At 45.6% G+C, this 27,500-nt stretch overlaps 1 protein-coding gene across 2 annotated transcripts in view; it reads right to left on the reverse strand.

Annotated features, from left to right (window-relative positions):
* The window catches only part of LOC107374383 (calsyntenin-2), a 542,719-nt gene that overhangs the window by 189,346 nt on the left and 325,873 nt on the right, over positions 1–27,500 (reverse strand). For both annotated transcript variants that reach the window (XM_070543765.1, XM_070543766.1), the window contains one exon: positions 9,602–9,751. In XM_070543765.1, coding sequence (XP_070399866.1) covers positions 9,602–9,751 — 150 coding nt within the window. The remainder of the gene's footprint in view (positions 1–9,601; positions 9,752–27,500) is intronic.

A 27,500-nucleotide genomic window follows, 5' to 3' on the forward strand; every position in this document is an offset into this window, starting at 1 on the left:
TTTTACCAGTGAAAAGCAATAATATATAAGCATTCAATATTTATACATGTGATAGAATCAGATCACCCCAGAAGCCAGTCCCACATCCAGGGCCGTATCAAGGCTTTTGGGGACCAAGGATAAATAGACTTGGAGCCCCCACCACCTCAATCGCAGCTCAGTTAATCTAAGATGGCAGCGTGCCGAGAGTACAGATTGTTGTTTCATTTATTTAATAAACAATCCTTCTAAAGAACAGTTATAACAGCAGTCCTAGCTCAGACACCACATCACCTTCCACCGGATGTGTCATGAGTTCACCAGGCATCAGATTACCAAACTCATACTGAAGTTGTTTTGTTGAAAGTAACTTAGAGTAATGCAAAAGTAGTGTAATGCCTTACATTTTAAAATCAGTAATATTGTAATGTAATGAATTACTTTAAAATGAGGGTAACAAGTAATAATTAATGTATTACAGTTTTGAAGTAACTTGCCCTCTGGACCAATGCATTTGTCACAACTAAGCTTTACAGTAGTTCATTGACCAATAGCCTACATGCTAATTCAGCAGTGTTGGAGTTGGCATTTGGATTGGAGGGTTATAGGTTCAAAAGTCAAGTCAGCCAACCTCCAGCAAGGTCAGTGTGTTATTAGAAAGCCACATGGAAACAACGCCTTGCCAGCTTTGTGGTCATCCTGATTAACAAGCTATGCATCCATGTTTGAACAATCGTCCATTTTGTACCATTAAATAATGCACAGAGGGGGTGGTAAACTCAAATATCCCAATTTTGGACATTTCCGGGGAATCCCATGGTAGCATGCTCATAAGCCTTCAAAGACAGCTAGAAAGCATCCCAGTTAACCAAACCAGCACAACTGACTCCTTTCAATGAGGACGAGCAGCTCTATTCAGAGTTCTCCTCAGCATCAGCCAGCCAAGGGAGTGGAGATGAAATTAGCCCTGGCTGCAATCTAACATGTATAAATTCTAATACATCATTCATGTGCCTTTACAAATAAACTCCATCTTTCATGGATGTGGGGGTTCCTCCCCTTCTCTCTAAAGCAGAGCCGGACCTACTGAAGAAGCTTGTTTCCTCCACTGGGTAGCATGTCCCACTAACCAACGGACTTCTTAGACGAGAGGACGGATTCTTGCTGAACTCAACTAATAGTCAGAGTAACTGACTCATCATACAGCAGCAACAGTCATGGTTATGAATGAATGAGTGAAGCAGGTGGAGCTGAGCCACTAGACATGAGTTCATGTACATACGTTTAGAAAAGCCCTGGAGCTTGGAGCAAAACTCGAGTTTATAACCAACAAACAGCAAGTCTGTGACTTGAATCACCGACTAGTAAAATGACAGCTGATGATATGGGTCAGAAAATCCTTCTGGTCTGTAAATAAACCCTAACCCTAACCCTCTCACTGTTCCAGTCACAATGTTATCTAACAAGGCTAAAGTCGTTGCTCTCATGGGATTTTCTCCACCACTTAAAAGTCTGCCCATGTGGTCCTAGTACAAACTAATCATATGTCTCTGGTGTGATAACAATAATAATTGGTTTCACGTCAATAACAGTTTCCCAGCATGCCCACCACGTGTTGCCTAGCTGACCGACAAACACAGGTAGTGTCTGCGACCTGAGGGCAGCGTGGGGCTGCACACGTTCCCGCGCTCGGTTCCTTACAACTAAAAATGGATTTAGCAGAAGAAGAGATGTTCACCAGAATGTTGCACAAACACATGCGTGATACAACCGTTCCCAGTGGATGAAGATGTCACAGCCTGTGAACGGCACCCTTTCTTTGATTCCTTTTCCTTTACATAAACAGGAGTTGAGCACATGTGCACAATATTGTTATTTAATTCTTTGCACATTATCAGGCTGGTTTCCGTCAGCTCTTGAGAGCACCATCTATTGAGCGGTTGGACACACTTATCTGTCCCTTCATCAGCTGCCAGCATCATGTGGGGGACTGTGATTGGCTGAGTGACACACAGCTAGCACAGCCAATTTCATCAGAGAAATTCAGTTTTTAAATCCAGTGTTGTGAGCGTGTGCATGTTATTGACATTCCCACGGCAGCCCGCCTTTAATACAGCAGCTTGGCCTGTTAAAAAGCCCTGATCTGTTTGCCACGACATTTACTCATCCCCCTCCATCCTTCCCTTCATCCCTGCTGCCAAACAAAGCTCATGGCGATGCCTACCCTTTTCTCAAGGGGAAATGCTGCTGTGTGTGTGTGTATGTGTGTGTGTGCGTGTGTGTATGTGTGTGTGTGCGTGCATGTGTGTGTGTGCGTGTGTGTGTGTGTGTGTGTGCGTGTGTGTGTGTGTGTGTGCGTGTGTGTGTGTGTGTGTGTGTGTGTGTGTGTGTGTGTGTGTGTGTGTGTGTGCGTGTGTGTGTGCGTGTGTGTGTGTGTGTGTGTGTGTGTGTGTGTGTGTGTGTGTGTGTGTGTGCGTGCGTGTGTGTGTGTGTGTGTGCGTGCGTGTGTGTGTGTGTGCGTGTGTGTGTGTGTGTGCTTAGCATAATTAAGGCTTAACTTCAAATACATAAACAAAAAAAGGCTAAAGACGTTTCCCCGACAGGCTTTAAAGACAGGATTACGTGAGCTGGGAGTCGGCTGGAATGAGAAACATTTGTCCATCTAAGAGTTTTGGAGTTTTAAAGAGAGAAACGTCTGGGTCGTGATATTTTAGAAAAGTTGCGTCTTGCCCAACTTGTTTCTTTATCCCTGTAAAATCTCTGCTGATGGAGTCAGAAACAGGAATGCTGACCTCATCCTCAGTGGTAAGCGGACAAATCAGATGAGCAGAAACTTCAGAAGAAAATTAGTCGACGCATGGTATCTATTCAGGGAAACTTTTTGGTTTAATCTTCAGCTTCCAATTAAATTTAAAAGAATTTTTCTTAATAACTGAGCATTTAGTTTTCTTGGCAACATGCTGACAATGTGATACCGAACTGTGATTATCAGCCACACAACATTCTGATCTTATTTACTGGACACTCCAGAAAATCGTCTTTAGTTTCCCATATTTGGCTTCAAGACATTTGATCAATTTTTTGTTTTGTTTCTTCTTCTTCGCACTTTCAGCTCTCTCCTTTTCACGTTTGATCTGTCTCACTAAAAACAACTTGTCAACTAGAGTGTGTGTGCCACCATCAGAAGGGGATAATTGCCTCGGGTGAAAGATCCAATCGTGAGTCGTGGCAGTAAAACATGATAGATAAGCAATATAACCAGTGGCGTGTCTGCATTAGGGACCAGTGGGGGGCCCTCCAGACTTGTGGAGCTCTGCTTACCTAAAACAATCAGTGGGAAAAATGGTTTGTGTTAGAGCAGGGATTCCCTAAGTGTGGTAAGCACCCCCAGGGGTGCGCGAGCTGCCGCTAGGGGGTGCGCGAGGTGAAAAGTGTAATGGCTGCGGAGCTCAGAGAAGTCTGTCATGTGTCTCCATTAGCGTAGCCAGAAACTCATTTGTGGGTGGGCCTAAGAAAAAGTAAGTGGGCCCAATAAATGCAATTGAAAACAAGTATATTTAGCGTGCATGAGTGTGTGTGTGTGTGTGTGTCCTCCGCATGTGCCCTAGCTTCATGATAACAATGCGCCGAGCTTCAGCGCTCTGGCCTGCGCACGCCGATATGTTCCGTATTTGCCCGATGTGTCGGACAAAGTTGAAATTTTGCTACACACACACCTAACGTTCTTCTGATATGAAAATATTATATTCATATTGTATGCGTACTTAAAACTTGAATCGAAGTTCATAAAAAGGCTGCAATCATACTCGAAAAAAACGGCTAAAGAAATCTTACATTCATCATCACAGTGAGGCTCAACAGGTATAGAAGACAAACCCGCCCCCGTGGTGTCAACAGGTGTAGAAGACAGTCCCGCCCCCGTGGTGTCAACAGGTGTAGAAGAAAGTCCCGCCCCCGTGGTGTCAACAGGTGTAGAAGACAGTCCCGCCCCCGTGGTGTCAACAGGTGTAGAAGACAGTCCGCCCCCGTGGTGTCAACAGGTATAGAAGACAGTCCCGCCCCCGTGGTGTCAACAGGTGTAGAACACAGTCCCGCCATCGTGGTGTCAACAGGTGTAGAAGACAGTCCCGCCCCCGTGGTGTCAACAGGTGTAGAAGACAGTCCCGCCCCCGTGGTGTCAACAAGTTTAGAAGACAGTCCCGCCCCCGTGGTGTCAACAGGTGTACAAGACAGTCCCGACCTTGTGGTGTCAACAGGTGTAGAAGACAGTCCCGCCCCTGTGGTGTCAACAGGTGTAGAAGACTGTCCTGACCCCGTGGTGTCAACAGGTGTAGAAGACAGTCCCGCCCCCGTGGTGTCAACAGGTGTAGAAGACAGTCCCGCCCCCGTGGTGTCAACAGGTGTAGAAGACAGTCCCGCCCCCGTGGTGTCAACAGGTGTAGAAGACAGTCCCGCCCCCGTGGTGTCAACAGGTGTAGAAGACAGTCCCGCCCCCGTGGTGTCAACAGGTGTAGAAGACAGTCCCGCCCCCGTGGTGTCAACAGGTGTAGAAGACAGTCCCACCCCCGTGGTGTCAACAGGTGTAGAAGACAGTCCCGCCCACGTGGTGTCAACAGGTGTAGAAGACAGTCCCACCCCCGTGGTGTCAACAGGTGTAGAAGACAGTCCCGCCCCCGTGGTGTCAACAGGTGTAGAAGACAGTCCCGCCCCCGTGGTGTCAACAAGTTTAGAAGACAGTCCCGCCCCCGTGGTGTCAACAGGTGTAGAACACAGTCCCGACCTTGTGGTGTCAACAGGTGTAGAAGACAGTCCCGCCCCTGTGGTGTCAACAGGTGTAGAAGACAGTCCCGCCCCTGTGGTGTCAACAGGTGTAGAAGACAGTCCCGACCCCGTGGTGTCAACAGGTGTAGAAGACAGTCCCGCCCCTGTGGTGTCAACAGGTGTAGAAGACAGTCCCGCCCCCGTGGTGTCAACAGGTGTAGAAGACAGTCCCGCCCCCGTGGTGTCAACAGGTGTAGAAGACAGTCCCGCCCCCATGGTGTCAACAGGTGTAGAAGACAGTCCCGCCCCCGTGGTGTCAACAGGTGTAGAAGACAGTCCCGCCCCCGTGGTGTCAACAGGTGTAGAAGACAGTCCCACCCCCGTGGTGTCAACAGGTGTAGAAGACAGTCCCGTCCCCGTGGTGTCAACAGGTGTAGAAGACAGTCCCGCACCCGTGGTGTCAACAAGTTTAGAAGACAGTCCCGCCCCCGTGGTGTCAACAGGTGTAGAAGACAGTCCCGACCTTGTGGTGTCAACAGGTGTAGAAGACAGTCCCGCCCCTGTGGTGTCAACAGGTGTAGAAGACAGTCCCGACCCCGTGGTGTCAACAGGTGTAGAAGACAGTCCCGCCCCCGTGAAGTCAACAGGTGTAGAAGACAGTCCCGCCCCTGTGGTGTCAACAGGTGTAGAAGACAGTCCCGCCCCCGTGGTGTCAACAGGTGTAGAAGACAGTCCCGCCCCCGTGGTGTCAACAGGTGTAGAAGACAGTCCCGCCCCCGTGGTGTCAACAGGTGTAGAAGACAGTCCCGCCCCCGTGGTGTCAACAGGTGTAGAAGACAGTCCCGCCCCCGTGGTGTCAACAGGTGTAGAAGACAGTCCCACCCCCGTGGTGTCAACAGGTGTAGAAGACAGTCCCGCCCCCGTGGTGTCAACAGGTGTAGAAGACAGTCCCGCCCCCGTGGTGTCAACAAGTTTAGAAGACAGTCCCGCCCCCGTGGTGTCAACAGGTGTAGAAGACAGTCCCGACCCCGAGGTGTCAACAGGTGTAAAAGACAGTCCCGCCCCTGTGGTGTCAACAGGTGTAGAAGACAGTCCCGCCCCCGTGGTGTCAACAGGTGTCTGTCGTGGCTGCAGATATTGTCTCATTGCATCTGGACACGACGATTGAAATGTAAAATTAATTGGCTAAAGTTACGAGATACTGTATTGTGTATGTAAACAGCTAGCAAGGGTCCGTCCGTGGACCGTACGTGGCAGGAGAGGCAGTTAGCTACAATGGTAACGCAAAAAGTTCCTTTGCCAAATTTATAGTCTACATACCTCTGCTTTGGGCCCGTTTTTTCTTCTTCCTTCCTTCTCTTCCAGAATGCTGATCCCGATGGCTTAGGTGTTCTTTTCATCGTAAAAGATATCAAAAGTTTCAACGCGACGACAACAGGATGTCCTTCTACAGTGCTAACCACGCACGTGATCTACGGCACCCTTAACGGTCAAATGCATCGGAGCGGTGGCCCAAGCGGGAGCTCGTCATGCAGCCAGATCATTAGAATTTAAATACTGATGTTTTAATTTCATGTCATTTCAGAGGGGAATTTTGAGTATGTAGAGAGTTTCATATTACAAACATAAATTGAATAAACGTTTTTTAATTTTTATTTATTTATTTTGAAGTTTTGCGCCCTATACATCAGATGGCGCCCCAGGCAGCCGCCTGTGGTGCCTGTCGGCAAAGCTGGCCCTGGGCTGGAACAATTTCACGTTATCGGTACAGTCTCCTCGCACTCCCCTTCCCTCCCAAGATGGAAATTCCCCACACTTGGCCATGCCACTCTATGTCTCCTGGCAACGGCCACTTTCATGGCATTTTTCAGATCTTGACTAGGGGTGGAGTTACGTTTTCTGATGGTGTGCAGCCCCTCTTTAATAATGATTTGTTTATCAGTAAACTCACACATTAATATATTATTATGAATGTTAACATATTTACTTCACATTAATGTTTAATAAGATTTACTGCACATTAGGTGAATAACCTCTGAGTGTTTGAGAAAGGAATGGTGTCTGAGGTCTTTGATAACGCCCACTTTAACTTGTCAAATTCTGATTTGTCCAGGGAACCATCCTCCTTTTGACCTCAAGGTCAAACCTTCTTTGCAATTCTGCAAAGCTGCATCAGATGCAAACTTGATCTGACCACCAGCAGTCACCTGGAAGGTATCTCAGACCAGACGGTTCATATTTGGGGTGGAACTACGTGCTCCATATACCACAGAAGTCAACTCCACCGGCCGTCTGTCCGTATAAACCTCTCCCTCCATGGATCACCAGGAGCCTTCAAACACAAGGGTTCGTAGATTCTGCACAACTGGTGTGGGATGGTGTTAATAATTGATAGTTTGGTAAACCATACAGCCAGACTGATTTAAATTAGGTTTTGCTACATAACATCTAAGCTTACATCCCATCATCTCATTCATTGTCTCAGTTATCTTGTTACAACCACCATTCATCATAATTGGTTCTGTGTCATCGTATCAAATTCATTTTTATAAACTATATGTTTGCCTCTGTCTCAAATAATTTTGAAGGTGTGATTTCCCTGAACTATCAAAAAGACCAGGTTTAATCCTTAATCAAATTTTAAAAGATCAATAATATTGATAACTCATATTGATATGGAATATCACATCTTATTGATCATTTATTAAAACTAACCACTATTATCACATTACACCCGTTTATGTTGCTGACCCTCATTTCCTAACAAGCTACATCTGGGTCTGTAACATAATGGAACAGGAACCAATTTCTGTGAACCTCCACAGTCTTAATCAACCCTCTCCTGAGAGAAAGGTTGAGGCACCCCCAAAAGGAGTGTCCCCAGCTGTGTTTGGTACAGCTGGAAATAGAAACAGAGGAGCAAATTTTAGCTAGAAAACGAGGTACGGAGGTTGGAAATTGAGGCTGAGACTGCTGTTTGGCTGCACAAACTGGAGTTGGAGGCCAAGGCTGAGCAAACAGCCAACGAGTTTAAATCTACTAAGACCTCATCCACTCCTGCCCCCTCGAGTTTTGACATTAGTAAGTGCATTCCTATTATGCCTGTATTAAGAGAGACTGATAGCTACTTTGTGGCTTTGAGCGGTTAATGGAGACGCTTCTGTGGCCGTGTGGGATGTGGCCTCTTTTGCTTCAATGCTAATTAAGTGGCAGAAAAATGAGCTCTGACTCACCAGAATGTTTTTACTGTCACAGAAGAGGACATGTGCTCAAGAAATGTTTTTGGCTTAAAAAAACAATGGGAAGCCATCGTCTCCTAGGCATGAGGTTGCTTTTGTTATCTTCTGCAAAGGTGGAGGACAGTGAGGAGAAATGTGGAGGATAAAAGTTAGCTCAGAGTCAAAAATCACACCCAGGTTCTTCACCTGAGAAGACGGATCAAGAGTTAGTGACTGTAGCTTTGGTAAAAGTATCTCCGTCTGGGTCTCAGGACCGATGACTAAAGGATCAAAGTACCTTCATCTGCTCTGGACTCAAAGAAAAGCCCAAGTCTAAATAGCTGATGCCAAAGTCGTTTCAAACAAGCTGTCGCCACCTCAGTTTTTCTCAGTCACAGCAACATTCTGCCCACCAAACCAATGTGATTGGCCAGTACCAATACTGGTCTGGGCTGCTGAGGTTCTAATGGAGCGTGGCTAGACCAAAATGCTCCTGCTACAGTCTGTCTAGGCCTCTAGGCCACCAACTAGGACGACGCCACACGCATCCCTGTCAGATCTGTGTTTTGCAGCCTGGCTGCCCGTTTTCATGCTAAAGAAAAGAAAACATGTATGTGAGTGAATTCCTTTAAATCTCAAATTCACCTCCAAGCCTGCTAATAAGTCAGCACCCAGAAGAAAACCGCAAGACCTTATTGTAAAAAGTGCTGAACGTTAAAAAGACATTTCCCAAATCATTTGTCTTCTTGAGGCAACATAAATGGATCTTTGCCTGACTTTATTCCCCCTTATTCAGATTTCAAACATGGAAATGTATTCAAGACACAGCTTGTGCTGCCACTTGTTTGGGAAAACAGATTGGAGGATTGATCGCGAGCCAAACAACTAAACAGTTCTTTGAAGGTATCAATAAATGACATTAAACTGCTGCCAGGATCCTAAATTACTGCTGTTCAGCATTCAGTCCCACGGGAGCATGAAGGGCTGGATGCCAACGAGCACATATGGGACGATTTCAGTGACAGAATACTGCAGATTGCACAGTTTAATCTGGAGACGCGCACTGCCAGGCTTTTGTGTCTAATTACATCTGAAACTGTCAATGACAAACATCAGGATTGTTGTTTCAGTTTCATGGTCTGAATGAATCTGGACCTTGTTACGGCTAACGTGACTCCTACAGGGGTGCTGGTCCAATCAAACCCCCAAACACACTTGCTTTTCTTTGCTCTAGTTGGGAACAAAATCTTTTCCACTTTGCACTTTTTACTCTTTCACTCATCTAGATTTTAGTAGGGTCAGAGGAGCTGGCGCCCACCTCCTTAGGGATGAGGCGGGGTACACCCTGGACAGGTCTCCAGTCCATCACAGGGACACATATGAGCAACCTCCCACACACTCACTCAAACCTTAGGACGATATATGTATAAAAAGTCAGAGACTCTAAAGCACTCTACACTACAATCACTCACACACACTACTTCATAGCCACAGCCATGCCCAGAGGACAAAACAGCCAACCTGGATGGAGCTTGGGTTTGAACTGGCAACCCATCAATTACAGGGGGAACATCTGAGCCATAAAATGGTGAAAGTTAATGCAGGCGGTTAATCTCCGTGAGTGTGTGTGTGATAAAGCTAACCTTGCCAGCCAGGTTTGCAGACGGGTTTGACGTTGATGTGCACTGGGACGCTGTGCAAGGCTCTCTTCTGTCCACAGTCCCAGGTCGTCACCTGGATCTCGTACTCCTGCTGGCGGTCGTAGCTCAGCTTCTCCGTGTTTCGGATGTTGCCTGGTAGAAACAGCGTCTAGGTCAAACTCAATGCAAAGAGCCCTTTAAGGAACTGGTTGACATGAGTATAGCTGTAAAATCAAAAAGATCCAAACTCAGCACGGGCACAAAGTCTATTATTCCATTATTGCTTTGGCGTAATTACCGTAGGTTTTACCAGCTTTTTGTTAGCATTTTCCCTGAGCTGGGAAGTAACTGAGACTCGCTTCCCAGATAGTTCTTTATACTTCTTGTTACAGAGAAGTAATTATTCATGTGAAGTCCAGTAGGGGTGAGTTAGACAGCTACAAAATGTGGAAACATTATGGAAAGAAAATCTTTAAACTGAGGGCCTGTCCACACGTAGCCGGGTATCGCCCAATACCGAGATTTTTTCTACGATTCGGCTTGTCGTCCACACGTAAATGCAGATTTATGCAGTGAAAACAAATCTTTTTAAAAACTCTGGCCAAAGGGACGATTTGCGTTTTCTCTGTGTGGACAGTAATAACCAGAGCTTTAGGTTTCACTACGTCACGATCTATGATGAAAAGCTACTGGCACCTACAGGTCTGGTGTGCTTATGAATGAGCTAGACGCACTTATGTGGTTACGTGTGGATGGAGTTTTTTCTAAAAACGAGGTGACGGACACTTCCACATCGCCTTTCTGAGTCTGACGACTCCAAAGAGCTTTACACTATGGTGAACCATTCATCCATTCACACCCAGGTGGTGACGAGCTACATTGTAACCTAACACTAAACCAGGCGCCACCGGTAACTCCGACCACCACCAGTAGGCCAGGAGGGTGGAGTGTCTTGTCCAAGGACACAACAGCAGAACTCTCTGCAGGGGGATGGGATGGATCCTACAACCATCTGATTCCTGGACAACCTGCTCTACACCCTGAGCTGCAGCTGCTCCATCCTTCACCCCAGTCGGTCGGGTCAAAGCCTTTGCGTATTTTCTAGAAACAAAACTGACTTTTTGCACCTACACAGCCTGTTTGGCCCTAGATGGACAACGAACAGCAGTAATTTAACCCTAACCTTCCTTTTCTGGGTTGCTGGTGAAGGTTCTACAGGGGTTTGAAAGAAAGCAGCTGCACTTTGGTTTTTGAAGGAGTTTCGCTTCTCATTCATGTGTTTGGTATTGTTTTACATGATTACCTAATTCGGTGTCATCAGATACAGTATTTGCTTTGACTGGGTGACTAAACTACAGGATACTGCTGGAATCACTGCTCTGTAGAGAATGCGCTAAAATAAAGTGATGTAGATTTGAAAATGTTTATTTCGACAGGTAAAACCTATTGAATGTCTTTGTTTTTAAAAGTAATTATTTTAAATTTAAAAAGCTGTTGAGCAGATAACATAGGGTCCCTCACTAACACGATTATTGAATTCATTGAATTGTTATTATTTGAAGAATTACCGGTAAACCTGCAGATGGAAAATATAGCCAGATTGTTTGGTCTCTTCAACTAATATTCTAGATTTTGTAGGAGGCCAATAAAGAGCTGCTGATCCATCCAATCAGATCCTTACTGGAGCATTTAAGACCAGCTGGAAGGTTCTCAAAGCCACTTCTTTCACATCCATCTCCTCAGAAAGCACAACAACCCAACACACAACCGGTTCTGTAAGTTACAGTAACTGATTCCAGCTGCAGCACCTTTCAGTCCAAAGAGGAAATAGTTGTTTTCATCGAGCTGCTACTCAGAAGCTGTTGTTGGTCCGTGTCTCCACTCTGTCCAGACCTTCATGTGTGTGTTGCATTGTGTGTAGTCTTTGCAGCCAAATGGGCTGGCGGGCCAGCTGTAATACATACCGTAAATCCTCTAATACAGGCCGGTATTCAATTAAAGGCCGGGTCTCCAATATTGGCCGGTGTCGGAGCCAGCGGAGGTGAATAATGGCCGGTCTCTTATTGTGGCCGGGTGGAATGTAGTAACACGTAAATACAAGCGTCTCAGCGGCAGGGCTATAGTCCCCAAATCAACCAGCAGGAGGCAGTAGAGGTTCACACAGACCTTTATTAGGCTTTTTCTTCAACGCTACAGACACGATCCTCTATCACGCTCCTACCACACAGAGTCACGGTGTCAGTTAACCATGCTAATTCAACCCGCTCCACAGAACACACATCACCTTCCCTGTGGCTTACATAACACTCACACAACACGCAAATCAGCACATAGGAACTAGCAGAACGATAGGAAACACATATAACACAATACCCAGAATGCACCTGGCTTATAACCCCAGCCAGGTCATTACACTATCAAGTTCAAAGAGAACGTGCTGATTATGCTGCAGAACACTCTGGAGAGCAGCAGTAGGGGGTGTATGAACTAGTCGACTTCACTATAGTGACTTTTTATGCCTGTCGTCGACTAGTCGCTGTCACGCGATAATGACCGGCAAGATGCAGCCCTCGGAAAAGACAGCAGCCTGCTGTCAGCAGGTGACAAGCTCCTGCGCTCGGGGGGGCAACACGCTGTGCCAGACCGTAGGTACTGACACGCGATCGTTCATGTCGGTTCATTTCCTTTAATGTTTTCTGTCTTTTATTTGCGCCTGATGTGTTTCGCTGCTGTGGAGCAGGGCGCATCAACTTGTCCTCCGACTCACAGATCACTGATGCGGCTGCGAAGCAGGGAGAGCTCCGCTGTTTTCGCGGTCGGTAGATCTGCCTCCTGAGCACGGCCACAATCAGGTGTCGCCACCTCAAAAACTAATTTAACACACGATCGTTCATGTCGGTTCATTTCCTTTAATGTTTTCTGTCTTTTATTTGCGCCTGATGCGTTTTGCTGCATGCTGTGGAGCGGGGCACATCACCTTGTCCTCCGACGCAAATTCCACTACCTCCGCTCCGCTCCGCTCCGACACAAACGCCGGAGCAAAATCGGTCCCGTTGTAGTCAGTCAGAGCAATTCTACTACTGCGGCCGTGCTCCGGCCGTGCTCCGGCAGTGCGGCGCCGTGCGCCGCCCTCTGTTCCGGCGTCTGGCAAAAATAGAATCGATCCTATTTTCGCCGGAGCACCTCCGCAGTCAATGGACAGAAATCACAACTGCCCAACAGGAAAAGGAGCAAGCACAACTTCCTTTTTTCACAATAAATCGATAAACAAAAGGCGTTTTTTTGTTTCATATGCACAGATTTAACAACTTTTAACAACTATCAGTGGCGGCTGAACTTTAAATGCACAAAAATAAGCCATAAATACAGTTTCTACTATCAAAGTAGTCGCCCTTTGTTGATCCAAACACTGCTGATCTCTCAACACAAATGATGGGCAGATTAAACAGTTCATTTCGATGCTTCTCCCACACAACGGGTGTTTGGATCTAACTTCCGCGTTTATTGCTCGGACTGTATGATACGGCAGCCAAGCAGGGAGCGCTCCACTGTTTTTGCGGTCGGTAGATCTTTTAGAACTGCAGTTCAAAGGTAACTCATAAGGTGAATATATATGAACCCAGGTAGCAGTTTTTCTTTAGGACTGAGAGGAGATGCAGGAAGATAATAAACAGGCAGGACAGAAAAATAGTCAAATAAAAACAAGTTAGTTTTTGTACCTGGTGGTTGCAACAAACAGACACTGTTGAAGGTAATCAGAAGTGAGGAACAGAAAATGAAATAATTATTTTAATGTTTAGAGCAGCAGGAACTCCGAAAGGCTGCAGGCGCATCAGTGAGTTTGTGGCCGCTGCGCGGGAGGGGGAGGGGGGAGGGGGCTGAAGCAGGGGGAGGGGGGAGAGGGCTGAAGCAGAAACTACCGTAGTTAAAAGAAATGTGTTTAACTTTGAAAATGTGGACGCAATTTTAATTGTCAAAAACTCCAGTGAACCATTAGTTCATTTTGCTCAAATAGAAATAGAGGCCTGCCTCTAATACTGGCCCTCCTTCCAATAAAGGCCTGGAGCTTGATGAGCTTGAGTCAAATACAGGCCCGGGCCTGTATTAGAGGATTTACGGTATGTTATATTTGATCTTGTGGGCCAAATTTGGCACGAGGGCTTGAGTTTGACACCTGAGCTTTAAGGCACTGGCATTCAGTCTCCATATCGTCCTCTGTTTTCCCAGTGGGATGGGGAGCCCTGGTCGTGGAGGGCCCGTATCCAGCAGGTTTTAGTTGTTTCTCTGCTCCACCACTCCTGATTCAGCAGCTCACCAGGCTCTGCAGAAGCCTGTTGATCACCTGCTGATTACAGTTGGGTGAGCAACAGCAGGAAAACAACAAAAACATGCAGGATAGTGGTCCTTGAGGGACCGGGACTCCTAAGCCCAGGCTTAGAGACTAACTTAATAAGAGGCACATCATAACATCTGTAATATCTGAGAAGATATGGGCAGCAGTAGCTTAGGAGGTAGAGCAGGTTGTCCAGGAATCAGAGAGTTGTAGGTTCAACCCTGGCTCCCACCAGAGATTGCTGCCGCTGTGTCCTTGGGCAAGACACTTAACCCATCCTGCCTGCTGTTGGTGGTCAGAGGGACTGGTGGCGGCAGAGTTGCCTCCATGAGTGCGCCCTAGGGCAGCTGGGGTTGTTGAACCCTAAGGGGCTACATAACATACAGGCCATTTACCAGTTAGAAGTCTACAGAGACCAACAAGATCCTGTAGAAGCTCAGGATTAGAAATGCAGGATGTAACAACTCTAATAGGTCTTCACCTGGAAATTACCCAATCCGCTGAACCCTTGTGTTTTATTTAAAGCACATTATATCTATTAAATAACCTAAAAATGTAGATGAATCCATTCCAGCACAGAGACATTGTGACAAATGTTAACTTAAGAGTCACCAAAAAGCAAAAGAACTATATGGTTTTTTAATGGAACAAAGCTCACAGTAAATGAGAGCTTAGTTAATCAAAAACAAATAAATTCATATTTAAAAGCAGTCCAGACTGCCTGAGTGGAGCACTACATTTTAGCATCAATTCATTTACTGTGTTTCACTGCCAGGAAAGCTCTGGCAGAACGTCGGGGGCGCTTGGTTCCATCATCTCAGCAAAAAAGCACTTGAGAGCGCGGGGTGGCTCTACACAGCTGGCAGAGCACACTGACTGGATTACAATGGTAGCATTCACTGTCCCCCGCGACCCTGCACGGACAAAGCGGGTTCAGAAAATGGATGGAGGGATGCATTTACTGTCAGGCTGATCCCATGTGGACTTTTCAGTTGCAGCCATCGCTTCTGTGTGATGTAATCTGAGTACATGATGTGAGAGTATAATGAGTCTTCAGGGCTTGGCTGTCCAGGGGTCACCTGGAGCAGAGGACAGGTACAGCAGGCCAGAAGGCCTGCAGCTCTGGCTTGGGAGGAACTTGAGAGGTGACTTAAAAAGGTCACTGGCTGTGTTTGTGGAGATCATCACAGACACAATCTCATGGAGAGGACAACACCAGGTTTGCGAATCAGGGGCCTCATTTATCAAATGTTCGTAGAAACATTCCTGCATTCAATCCTATGAATGGAATTTAGAATGTTGGTACAAACAGCCCAAAGTCTGATTTATGGATCATGCGGTGGGCTCTCGTACGTACGTTCCTCCACAATCAGCTGCTGATAAATCCCACTTGTGCGTACTCAGGTGCTCGTGCCTGTTGACAGTCATTTGCATAGAGAAACGCCCTCGATTAACGCTACGTCCTCCGCACGTGAGGGGATTCCCCGTTTTTTTTTCCAGAAAAAATAAGAAAAACTTTATTGACAACGAGGTCGAAACACTGGCAGCCGAAGAACCAAACAGGTTACAGAGGTTAAAAATGTGGTCGGGACAGAGGAGAGGTTCCAGTCAGAAATAAATAAAAACATTGATTTGATCAATCGTACAGTAACGGGTTTTCATTTACATGTAAGGAGTCGTTCTGTTTGGAGTTGGTTTTATTTGGAAATGTCGGAGAGTGCAGCCTCTGAGCTGTCATTCAGTCTGGTTACCTTAGTAACACTGCGTGTATGATCCGAGAGCAGAGGGGGTTCTGGGGGGTTCCTATAGGGAGCCTAAGTAACTTCCACAGCACGGGTCCCTGAAAGAACGAAAAAACTTAATGCAAGTCAACGTGGCTAAAAACGCCATTTTCTAATTCCGCTTGTTTTATGCCATAGATTTCATATATGGTGTCTGTGAATGTTAAATACACATTTTGATACCAAGAACATCTTATTTTCGAACGAGGGGAACGGTATTTTAGGTTTTGTGTGAAAATAAGTCCAGGACTCCAAATGTGCTTCACGGAAGGAGATAACTGAGGGAAAAGGGCTGTAAGTTCAGCAGACTTCCCACAGGAGGAAATAACCACCATAAATCTGGTCATGTGGTAAATAGCAGCTACGCTAGGGGGGAGGAGATTACGTGGAGACGTCACATATGCGACGTGCTGATTTCTGGTGTGTAGTCATGCTAATTACGAACTTTTACAAGCTGATAAATCTCAAAGTACATGACTGGCCCATCATTACTTTTCATTTAAATTACAGTACAACATACAGTGGTGTGAAAAACTATTTGCCCCCTTCCTGGTTTCTTATTCTTTTGCATGTTTGTCACACAAAATGTTTCTGATCATCAAACACATTTAACCATTAGCCAAAGATAACATAAGTGAACACAAAATGCAGTTTTGAAATGATGGTTTTTATTATTTAGGGAGAGAACAAAATCCAAACCTACATTGCTCTGTGTGAAAAAGTAATTGCCCCCTGAACCTAATAACTGGTTGGGCGTCCCTTAGCAGCAATGACTGCAATCAAGCGTTTGCGATAACTTGCTACGAGTCTTTTACAGCGCTCTGGAGGAATTTTGGCCCGCTCATCTTTGCAGAATTGTTGTAATTCAGCTTTATTTGAGGGTTTTCTAGCATGAACCGCCTTTTTAAGGTCGCGCCATAGCATCTCAATAGGATTCAGGTCAGGACTTTGACTAGGCCACTCCAAAGTCTTCATTTTGTTGTTCTTCAGCCATTCAGAGATGGAGTTGCTGGTGTGTTTTGGGTCATTGTCCTGCTCCAGCACCCAAGACGGCTTCAGCTTTAGTTGACCAACAGATGGCCGGACGCTCTCCTTCAGGATGTTTTGGTAGACCGTAGAATTCATGGTTCCATTTATCACAGCAAGCCTTCCAGTTCCTGAAGCAGCAAAACAACCCCAGACCATCACACTACCACCACCATATTTGACTGTTGGTATGATGTTCTTTGTCTGAAATGCTGTGTTACTTCTACGCCAGATGTAACGGGACATTTGCCTTCCAAAATGTTCAACTTTTGTCTCATCAGTCCACGAGGAATTTTCCCAAAAGTCTTGGCAATCATTGAGATGTTTCTTAGCAAAATTGAGACGAGCCCTAATGTTCTCTTTGCTTAACAGCGGTTTGCGTCTTGGAAATCTGCCATGCAGGCCATTTGTGCCCAGTCTCTTTCTGATGGTGGAGTCGTGAACACTGACCTTAACTGAGGCAAGTGAGGCCTGCAGTTCTTTAGAAGTTGTCCTGGGGTCTTGTGTGACCTCTCGGATGAGTGGTCTCTGCGCTCTTGGGGTAGTTTTGGTCGGCCGCCCACTCCTGGGAAGGTTCACCACTGTTCCATGTTGTTGCCATTTGTGGATGACGGCTCTCACCGTGGTTCGCTGGAGTCCCAAAGCTTTAGAAATGGCTTTATAACCTTTACCAGACTGATAGATCTCAATGACTTTTGTTCTCATTTGTTCTTGAATTTCTTTGGATCTTGGCATGATGTCTAGCTTCTGAGGTGCTTTTGGTCTACTTGTCTGTGTCAGGCAGCTCATATTTAAGTGACTTCTTGATTGAAACAGGTGTGGCGGTAATCAGGCGTGGGGGTGGCTACAGAAATTGAACTCAGGTGTGAAACACCACAGTTGGGTTATTTTTTAACAAGCGGGGCAATTACTTTTCCACACAGGACAATGTAGGTTTGGATTTTGTTCTCTCCCTAATTAATAAAAACCATCATTTCAAAACTGCATTTTGTGTTTACTTGTGTTATCGTTGACTAACGGTTAAACGTGTTTGATGATCAGAAACATTTTGTGTGACAAACATGCAAAAGAATAAGAAATCAGGAAGGCGGCAAATAGTTTTTCACACCACTGTATGTGTGATCCAGGGCGTAAGGCAAAGCGGTTGTTTCTAGTCCCGTTGACTTGCTTTCATTTTGTTCGTTCTTCCGGGGACCTATGATGCAGAAGTGACTTAGGCTCCCCATGGTTGTAAAATAAAATGTGAACTGGGATCGGATTCGTGAGGTTTATCTGTCGCGCCACAAAGGGTCCCAAATCCGAGCATAGCAGAAGGATTTCCTTTGAGATCAGAGCGCTCACGGAGAACGCGTTCCCTCCAGAAAACATGCGCTGTTGAATCCTCCAATAACACGGATCAGATATGTCAGATTGCCGTTGGTCATGTGTCTTTTGTTGCTCTGCCACTAGAAGCTGTGCGTACGCACGGTCAGAGATGCTCTTAAATGTAGGTACGCTTCCACACACAAGTAAAAAATGATAAACGTGTAGAATTGTTCCTACGCACGAAATACACACAGATATGTGCGTATGTGATAAATGAGGCCCCTGGCCTTTTAAACCGATGTGTTTCTGTTGCCATCTCCTTCTCTCAGTAGAGTTGCTAATCTGCATCATAAGAAGTTAGGAGACGTGGTTGAGGAATCTGTGAAACTTCCTGTTCACCTCCCTCTGGAGGATGCTTGTGCACACCCTTCTAGAAGAAGACCCCAGGGACGGATCCTCTCTGACCTGGAGACCCTCTCAGAGTAGCTGAAGCATGTCACCGAGTTGAGGTATGGATATCATCGAGCTAACACCTTAACCACAATGAGAAACTAGGAAGCCATGTGCACATTCTCTCAGTTAGCTTATGACGAATAGTGAAGAAAATCTGGTGAAAATCTGGTGGGATTGCAGCAGACAGCCAAAGCAGGAGATGCACAGTGGCTGAAGGAGTGGACAACGCTGCAGGCGGAGTATGTGGTACGTACTGTCTGACTACATGTCACATGCACACATGTCTCGTGGCCTTGACATCATCAGAAGGCCACTTCTGGTCTTGTCCCTTCTGAGATGTTGTTTACTTTCTAACTGCAGGATCTGGGTACCTTAGTCCACTTTGGTTCAACTTCACGCAGACCGAGGTGCAATTAAAAAGTACGACTTCAGCCGGACTAAAGCAATGATATTGTCGTCTCTTCCTGCAAATAAACGTATGGACCGGGAGGATGGAGGATAAGACCTCACCCATGTTTCCTTTGCAACCTGACCCTGGATCAGCGTGAGAATTATGGACGGCTGGTATATTTCCACTCCTACTGGTAAAAATGTTAATAAACATAAAAAACAGAAAAACTGATTTTAGCACGTTTTGTTGTCCTAAACTTAAACCCACGTCTAGAAAGAGAATAAATATAAATATCTGGTTACAGAAAACCTGACAGGGAGGTCATTTGTAAGGGAAACAAGTTGGGAAGTGTCTGTTATCATTTCGTATGTGAGACTAACGTGGTGGATTTCATAATAACAGTTAAAAGATGGAATTAGTAATCCCTTCAGCCTATTAACTGTTTTAATCCCTTCTTTATTTTTCTGTTGCCACAATGTTGAGCTGCTATTTAACTAGTGAAGACCCACTTTGGCGCACAAAGCGGTTAAATAACATCCAGAAAAATAAGTTATTTTCTTTGTGCTCAGCGATCAAATCAAAGGTCTACTGAGGATTCTGGAGGGCTGGGGCGAAAAGACACAGAACAGGAAGGAAAGGAGCAGCGCTGTTGACTTCAGAGCAGCGAGTCTGTAAGGAAAACATGAACCTAATTCTGATCAACAGCAGCATTCATCGAAGCTCGTAAACAGACAGAAGCTAGCTGTCGTCTCCAGCATGATCTCATTTGTTACGGTAATAACATGAAGTCATCTCAGTTAATTAGACAATGATACATAATGATAGTTCAGAATTAAATACCCATTAGCACGTTCACACAGGGTAGCAGTAAAGAAGCAGCAATGCGCGCACACACACACACACACACACACACACCCTACTACGTCACAAAGACAACACAGATACACAACAAGTTAATCCAGAAACTTCATTATCAAGCTCAGACTTTACACTTGAAGCAGCTCACATGCTACTCCGGTTTGAATGAAGTCATCTGGATGTCTTTGTTCTCTGAAGATGTTCCACTTGGGGCGACGGTGGCACAGGAGTTAACTGCTCGCCCCGTAATCGGAAGGTTGCAGGTTCGAGCCCCGCTCAGTCTGTCGTTGTGTCCTTGGGCAAGACACTTAACCCACGTTGCCTGCTGGTGGTGGTCGGAGGGACCGGTGGCGCCAGTGCTCGGCAGCCTCGCCTCTGTCAGTGCGCCCCAGGGCAGCTGTGGCTACATTGTAGCTCATCCCCACCAGTGTGTGAATGTGTGTGTGAATGGATGAATGACTGATTGTGTTGTAAAGCGCCTTGGGGGGTTCCAGGACTCTAGAAGGCGCTATATTAAATACAGACCATTCACCATGTACCATTCACATCTCAACTCTGCTTTGTGAGCTCTAACTGGAGATGCTGGAGTCTACAGGTGCTTTTACAAGACACACCATGCCGGCAAATCGGCATAATATTACCGCAATGGTATGTCTATAAACGCGCCATGCCGGCATGGCATTGCGTAAATTTTGCGGCATTCGTTCCACCTCGCTTGGTAGTAATATTGCAGTAATGGTCTGTCGTATGCACCCTGGTGCAACAGAGGCAGATGTCATGATGACGTGGGGAGGTATTGCTGAGCTCCGGCTGGCAAATTTATTGAAAATGAAAGTAAACACAGGAAATAAGGTTTGCTTTTTGAACAAAATCAGCTGAGATGGCAAAGTGGAGCGCCGCAGCGCTCCATGAGCCTCTCTGTTCATAGGCGGAGAATCTGCGAAGCATTTATAGATCGATGAAAATGTCCGCGTTTCATCCTATTTAGCAGATGAATGTGGTAGAATCAAAACTAACTGGTCCGATGTATGGAAAACCACAGCGTTTAGCCGCTCTTATCCCGTCTTCCCCGGGCTCTGCAGCTGTTTACAACATGTCAAAGTGCAGGTGCGCCGTGCAGCTTAGGGATGAACTGGTTGCAGCAAATGTGTGGTGGAGGCACGTTGCTCAAAGCTCTCCGTGTAAAACATAGAGCCAAAGATCCCGTTGGCCACACAGACCCAAAAACACCATGAAAACTGAGAAAAGTGAGAGATCGACTAAACTGAAAGATAAACTATAGAGTATGTATATGTTTAGTGTATTTGTAAAGTAAATGTTTTTAATTGTTATTATTAAAATGAAACAAATATGTCAAGAATATATTTTTAGATTTTGTGTATCTTTTCATTCAGTAGGACTTAGATAAAGTTATTAAATATTACAGTTATTCTCTAATAGCCTACAAACATTTCTGTGATTTATTAAAGATATTTCAGTCATTCTGATACTTGACTTGTGAAAGCTGATTTGAAGGTTGTTATTTTTTCTAGCCATATTTAGAAGGAACATTTCAAATATATTAAAATCAATATGGAACTATTTGGATTTTAGTAGCTTTCATGTTATGTGATTTAATAAAATTTTAATTTGACATTTATGTTCTCTCTCTCTTTGTTGTGAAAAAGTTAGATATGTTTTAGAACTTAAAATTAATGCTTTGCATCCGTCCACACGTGTAGCTGCTGGTCAGCTAATAGCCGTGTCATCTCAGGACATGTTGCTTCAACTATTAACGATCTACTTTTAAATCTTTATTCTGAATTGCTTATTCCGTTTTAGGCCACAGTCTTGTTATTGAAATGAAAACAAAAAGAAAGGATGCTTATGGAGATGTACACAATTGGCAAGATATTATTGTTGATCAATATCCTCCAGCTCCGTTCTAATGACAACGTCCCATCTGTGTGTGTGTGTGTGTTGCTGTCCAACTGTCAGCAGACCAGGTCGGTTGAAATGGCAGAGAAACGAAAAACGGCAGACGTCAGGTCGTTTTTTAATGCCCCAGAACGTCAAGTAAGTAGAAACTTGCATTTTGATAAAGACATCTGTAAGAAAGAAATGAGATGCCTATGAAATTGTTTCTAAATGGTTTTAAATGGGGAGAAATTATAACACGTCTCTAAATAACCCCGGCTTTCCACAGGAGCCGTCAGCAGCACGTCATAGCTGCTGATAGGAACCGCTGTGGTCAACAGAACCTTTTCCACTAGAGCCGTCGGCAGCCGTCAGCAGCGCGAGTCGGTCGCGTCTCAGGAGCAGCATGTCGCGGCCTTTACGCGCCGGTTCTATTTTCTACGCGCGACGCCTCTGAAACGGGTCAAGTTCGACATTTTTGGGGAAGGAAAGACAGGAAATCGGACGCGGAAATAGAGAGAAGCTACCGAGATTTTCAGAATGAAGAACGTACTGCCTTCCGGTTGCTTTACTTTTAAAAAAGGTTACTAACTGTGCGTCCCCGTGAGAAGTTATCACCTAGCTAGCGGTCTCCTTTGTTTTTCAGGTCCGTATTGGCGATTATAAAACGGACAGAACATAAAACACAAACCATGTTGTAATTTTCTCCTGCTTGTTGTTGTGTTTACTGACGAAGTCACTCGTGTGACTTCATGCTGTCGGTGACAGCTGCTCCGCTGCTGCTTCGCGTCTCGTGGGAAGGGCCAAGCAGCAGCTTACGCGAGCAAGACGTGCTGCTGCAGTAACGTGCTGCTGACGGCTCCCGTGGAAACCCGGGGTAACAACCCATAGAAGCACTGATTTGATCTCATTTCAGAGAAAAATAGAACAGGTCAGAAGCACCTAATAAATAAAATTACTAACAAACTCAGGAATCTTCCTTTGCTTCACTGTTCTGGTGCTGAGAATATCACTAATGCGGATCAAAGGAGATACACAGATGAATGCACCTCTTATTTATTATTTGGAGACTACATTTACTGCAGCTGGCAGAGGCAGAGATTTTTTCTATTGATACACGGAGTTTACAGAATCATTTTAAATGTTAATAGGGGAAGACTGCAGGAGGGAGCGGTAAAATACAGAGGTCCCCAGCAAAAACAAGAAACTTTACGAGTCTGATGAAACCCGCTGGTTTTCCATCAGGCAGTCACGGGGCAGCTCCAACGACCCAGTGGCTGTGCTGGGTCAATGTTATCGAGCTCAGTCTGGCTCGGCAGAGGGTGAACGAGCCGAGGCGTCGTCGTGCTCTGCTTAAGAAGAAGTGTTATTTTCCCGCTTCAGAAGAAGCGTCCAACGTGTTTTTACGCTTTCTCCGAGACATGTCACGTCGCTAAGTTGTTAGCGCCACGCGCTAAAACGTAAATAGTGCAACGTAGCCTGCTGGAAGTTTTAAGGGTTCAGATGAAAACACCCGACCTCTCACGCTGCTCACACATCGATCTTACGTTGTCGCTGTTGCGCTTACGCCGTAATACAGTATTAGATGCAGCTAAAGTCAGACACGAAAAAAAAATACATTTTACATGAATAAGTGATGCTTAGCCTGGTGGGGGGAGGAAACCTGGCAAGATCGTCAGCACTCGTTTATCTTAATGCTACTGAAACATGTAAACCAAAAGGCATTATATCCACTGCTACCTTTCTAATTTTAAACTCAGTAACTTATGCTGTAACTTCACCTTGCCCTGGCTGCTCCTCCTTGCTGCCCGCCGGCTGTGATCACAAGCGACAACATAGTAGTTCCCGCTGCTTCTTCGGGAAACAGCGCAAAAAAATAAATAAATAAATAAAACTTGGGATCTTGTAGGCGTGGCGGTGGGATTTCAGCCGCGGCGGCCCGCCACGGCTACGCCTATGTATGGGAAACCCTGAGTGTTGTATGTAGAGAGCATTTTTTTTATGTCCCCCCCAAAAATTACTCTGAAGTTTTACTGTTTATTGTCCCCCCCAAATTTGAAATGGGATTTCCGCCCTTGTCTCTGTTAGAGCTGAAGCTCAGATCACCAGACTATAAGGGACTGATGGGGACAGACACCTTTAGGAACTGCTTGTTAAAAAAACTTAACGATCACGGCTTCAATCACAATAAAAAGCAAGTTATGTCCAAGATAAACGGAAGTCTGCTGCAGCGCAGGGACCGCCCCCAATACCTCCTTTATGCCGCCGTCACCCGCTCTTTTATAAAATTGCCATGATTGTGCCACATTACCGCCACGGTCTGATCTTTTTAAACCACCTTTATCCTCCCCAGGGAGCCGCGGCAAATCCCGTTTTGCAAACGCTATGGTCCTGTAAAAACATCTACTGTTAAACGCTGCAGTGAGCTGAACTCACCCTCCTCCCTAACCTCTGGGGAGTCGTTGATCTCGTTAGGCCCTGATAACACCAAATATTTTATTCCACTACTTAAAACTCAGCTGATATTTTCTGAATATGTTTGGCTAAATCAGAACATAGATTTGTGTTCTTCCTCAGTTTATTCAGAGAAAATACGAAGAGTTTTACGTTCATACTCATCAGGTTTAATGTCCTTTCAAATTAAGCTTCTCTTTTTCATCAGACTGACTGTAGAGGACCAAACGGAAACAGAAGATTTGCTGTGGCATGTGGGACAGTGTGAAATACGCTGAAATCTTCAGGGGATTAGGTTCAGAGCTGCATTACATGTGCTAGAAGGGTAAGACCTGAGACCTTCTGATGGATTCCTACTTCTCTCAAACCTTCTAGCTTCACTGTCCAAACAACGAGCTTGTTGTCCTCAATGTGTCCCTTGTTCTTAAGGGACAAGTGGACCACTGATTCTGAGGCTTTCAGAATCAATCTCAACTAGACTGGTCCAATTTTTCTTTTTGATACGAAATCTTGGTATGTAGAAAATTTTGCTCAATAAGCTAACAGAATTAAACCTTAGGAGGAAACGCAAAAATGAGTCTTAAACATGTATGACATTTAATAACTAACACATTGTAAAACATGGAGGGTGATCTGAGTGGGGTGGCATTTTTGGCGCCACAGACTTGTGGAGAGAGATTGCTCAGAGGGCAAAGCTTTACTTCACCCATGAAAAGAGCAGAAAACATCTTACACCGGAGGAAGAAATCTGTCAGTGTTAAGCTCTCTGACTTCTGTCCACGCAGGTTTGTGTATGCACACCTTATCGGTGCTCGTGTGTAATCTGCTTGTGGATGTGGAGGTCTTTTGTATGTAGGTTTCTGAAATGTTGTAGACATGGTTTTGGAGGCCAGTGAAAGAAGGATACAGTAGAAATAAAAATATGGTCAGCAGGTTGTGAAAGACTCCGACCAGCCCGTTCAAGACACAGTCAAAGCCACTTAAATCTGCGTTCATCTTCTTTCTGATGCTAAATATGAACTTCAACAAGTCATGTCAACCAGGGGCGGTTCTAGGATCAGAGGTTTAGGGGTGCTGAGCACCCAGAGAGATGCTCATCCAGCCAAGATGAGTTTTGTATATTTTAACACAATTTCATTGCCATCATTGTTTGCAAAACAAAAGCAAAACATTCTTTTCCACAAATCAAAAACTTTTCACAAACCCAAAATATGCTTTACGGATTCTGCTATTGCCAGGGCCAGATTTTCATTGCAGGGGCCCCTGGGCACGTGTCTCCTGTTTCCTTCCTCCCCTTATCTCCTGTCTCCTTCCTCCTCTTGTCTCCAGTTTCCTTCCTCCTCTTATCTCCTGTCTCCTTCCTCCCCTTGTCTCCTGTCTTCTTCCTCCTCTTGACTCCTTCCTCCCCTTATCTCCTGTCTCCCTCCAACTCTTGTCTCCTGTGTCCTTCCTCCTCTTGTATCCTGTCTCCTTCCTCCTCTTGTCTCCAGTTTCCTTCCTCCTCTTATCTCCTGTCTTCTTCCTCCTCTTGTCTCCTGTTTCCTTCCTCCTCTTGTCTCCTGTCTCCTTCCTCCTGTTGTCTCCGGTCTCCCTCCTCCTCTTCTCTCCTGTCTCCTTCCTCCTCTTGTCTCATGTCTCCTTCCTCCACTTGTCTCCTGTCTCATTCCTCCCTTTGTCTCCTGTCCCCTTCACCCTCTTGTCTCCTGTCTCCTTCCTCCTCTTGTCTCATGTCTCCTTCCTCCTCTTGTCTCCTGTTTCATTCCTCTCCTTGTCTCCTGTCTCCTTCCTCTTCTTGTCTCCTGTTTTCTTCCTCCTCTTGTCTCCTGTCTCTTTCCTCCCCTTGTCTCCTGTCTCATTTCCCCTCTTGTCTCCTGTTTCCTTTCTCCTCTTGTCTCTTTCCTCCCCTTGTCTCCTGTCTCGTTTCTCCTCTTGTCTCCTGTTTCCTTCCTCCTCTTGTCTCCTGTCCCTTTCCTCCTCTTGTCTCCTATTTCCTCCCTCCTCCTGTCTTCTGTCTCCTTCCTCCTCTTGTCTCCTGACTCCTTCCTCTCCTTGTCTCCTTTCTCCTTCCTCCTCTTGTCTCCTGTCTCTTTCCTCCTCTTGTCTCATGTCTCCTTCCTCCTCTTGTCCCCTGTTTCCTTTCTCCTCTTGTCTCCTTCCTCCTCTTGTCTTATGTCTCCTTCCTCCTCTTGTCTCCTGTCTCCTTCCTCCCCTTGTCTCCTGTATCCTTCCTCCTCTTGTCTCCTGTTTCCTTCCTGCTCTTGTCTCCTGTCTCCTTCCTCCTCTTGTCTCATGTCTCCTCTTGTCTCCTTCCTCCTCTTGTCTCCTATCTCCTTCCCCTTCTTGTCTCATTTCCTTCCTCCTCTTGTCTCCTTCTTCATTTTGACTCCATCTCCTTCTTCCTCTTGTCTCATGTCTCCTTCCTCCTCCTATCTCCTGTCTCCTTCCTCCTCTTGTCTCCTGTCTCCTTCCTCCACTTGTCTCCTGTCTTCTTCCTCCTCTTGTCTCCTGTCTCCTTCCTCCTCTTGTCTCCTGTTTCCTTCCTACTCTTGTCTCCTAACTCCTTCCTCCCCTTGTCTCCTGTCTTCCTCCCCTTGTCTCCTGTCTTCCTCCTCCTCTTGTCTCCTGTCTCCTTCCTCCTCTTGTCTCCTGTTTCCTTCCTCCACTTGTCTCCTGTCTCCTTCTTCCTCTTGTCTCCTGCCTCCTTCCTCCTCTTGTCTCCTGTTTCCTTCCTCATCTTGTCTCCTGTCTCTTTCCGCCTCTTGACGCCTGTCTCCTTCCTCCTGTTGACTCCTGTTTCCTTCCTCTTCTTTTTGTTTCCTCTTGTTGGTCTCCTCTCTTGCCTTCAGAAAAACTGCTTTCTGGCCTTTCTATTAGTAAATTAATTTACAATGTCATCAAAGTCCAGATTCCCGACAAGGCAAGATTCAACAGCCATCAGTGACAGTGCACTGAGGCACTGTTGAGTTTGTGTTGTTCTCAGTTTTTATTCTTGCCATTTGTGAAAATTGTTCCCCTTCACAACTTGTAACTGGTAGCAGGCATGTTGCAACCTTGTCAAAAGTGTGGGGGATGTTGTCTGTGCCTAAAATAATTTCATGTTATTCATCTTGTTAGTTTAATTTCCATAATAGCTGAGCAGGTGCGAACTTTAGACGGGTCACACATGTCTCAGTTTTAAACATGTTTTAACTGTTCAGAATACAAATCCAGGCTCTGTCTCTTTAGATTGGTGCAACTAAAGTTTGTACTGAATGAAATGTTTACATTAAACCATGTTGAAAAGGTAAGAAAAGGATCCGATTAAATCCTTTTCCCACTCATTTACAGGCAGTACAGCGCAGTGTGCATGGCTCTGGGGTTAATCCAATTTCTCTTTGCAACAATCTTCACAAGAAGGCAAAACAG

Source organism: Nothobranchius furzeri, chromosome 13, assembly GCF_043380555.1.
Source record: "Nothobranchius furzeri strain GRZ-AD chromosome 13, NfurGRZ-RIMD1, whole genome shotgun sequence".
Taxonomy (NCBI): Eukaryota; Metazoa; Chordata; class Actinopteri; order Cyprinodontiformes; family Nothobranchiidae; genus Nothobranchius; species Nothobranchius furzeri.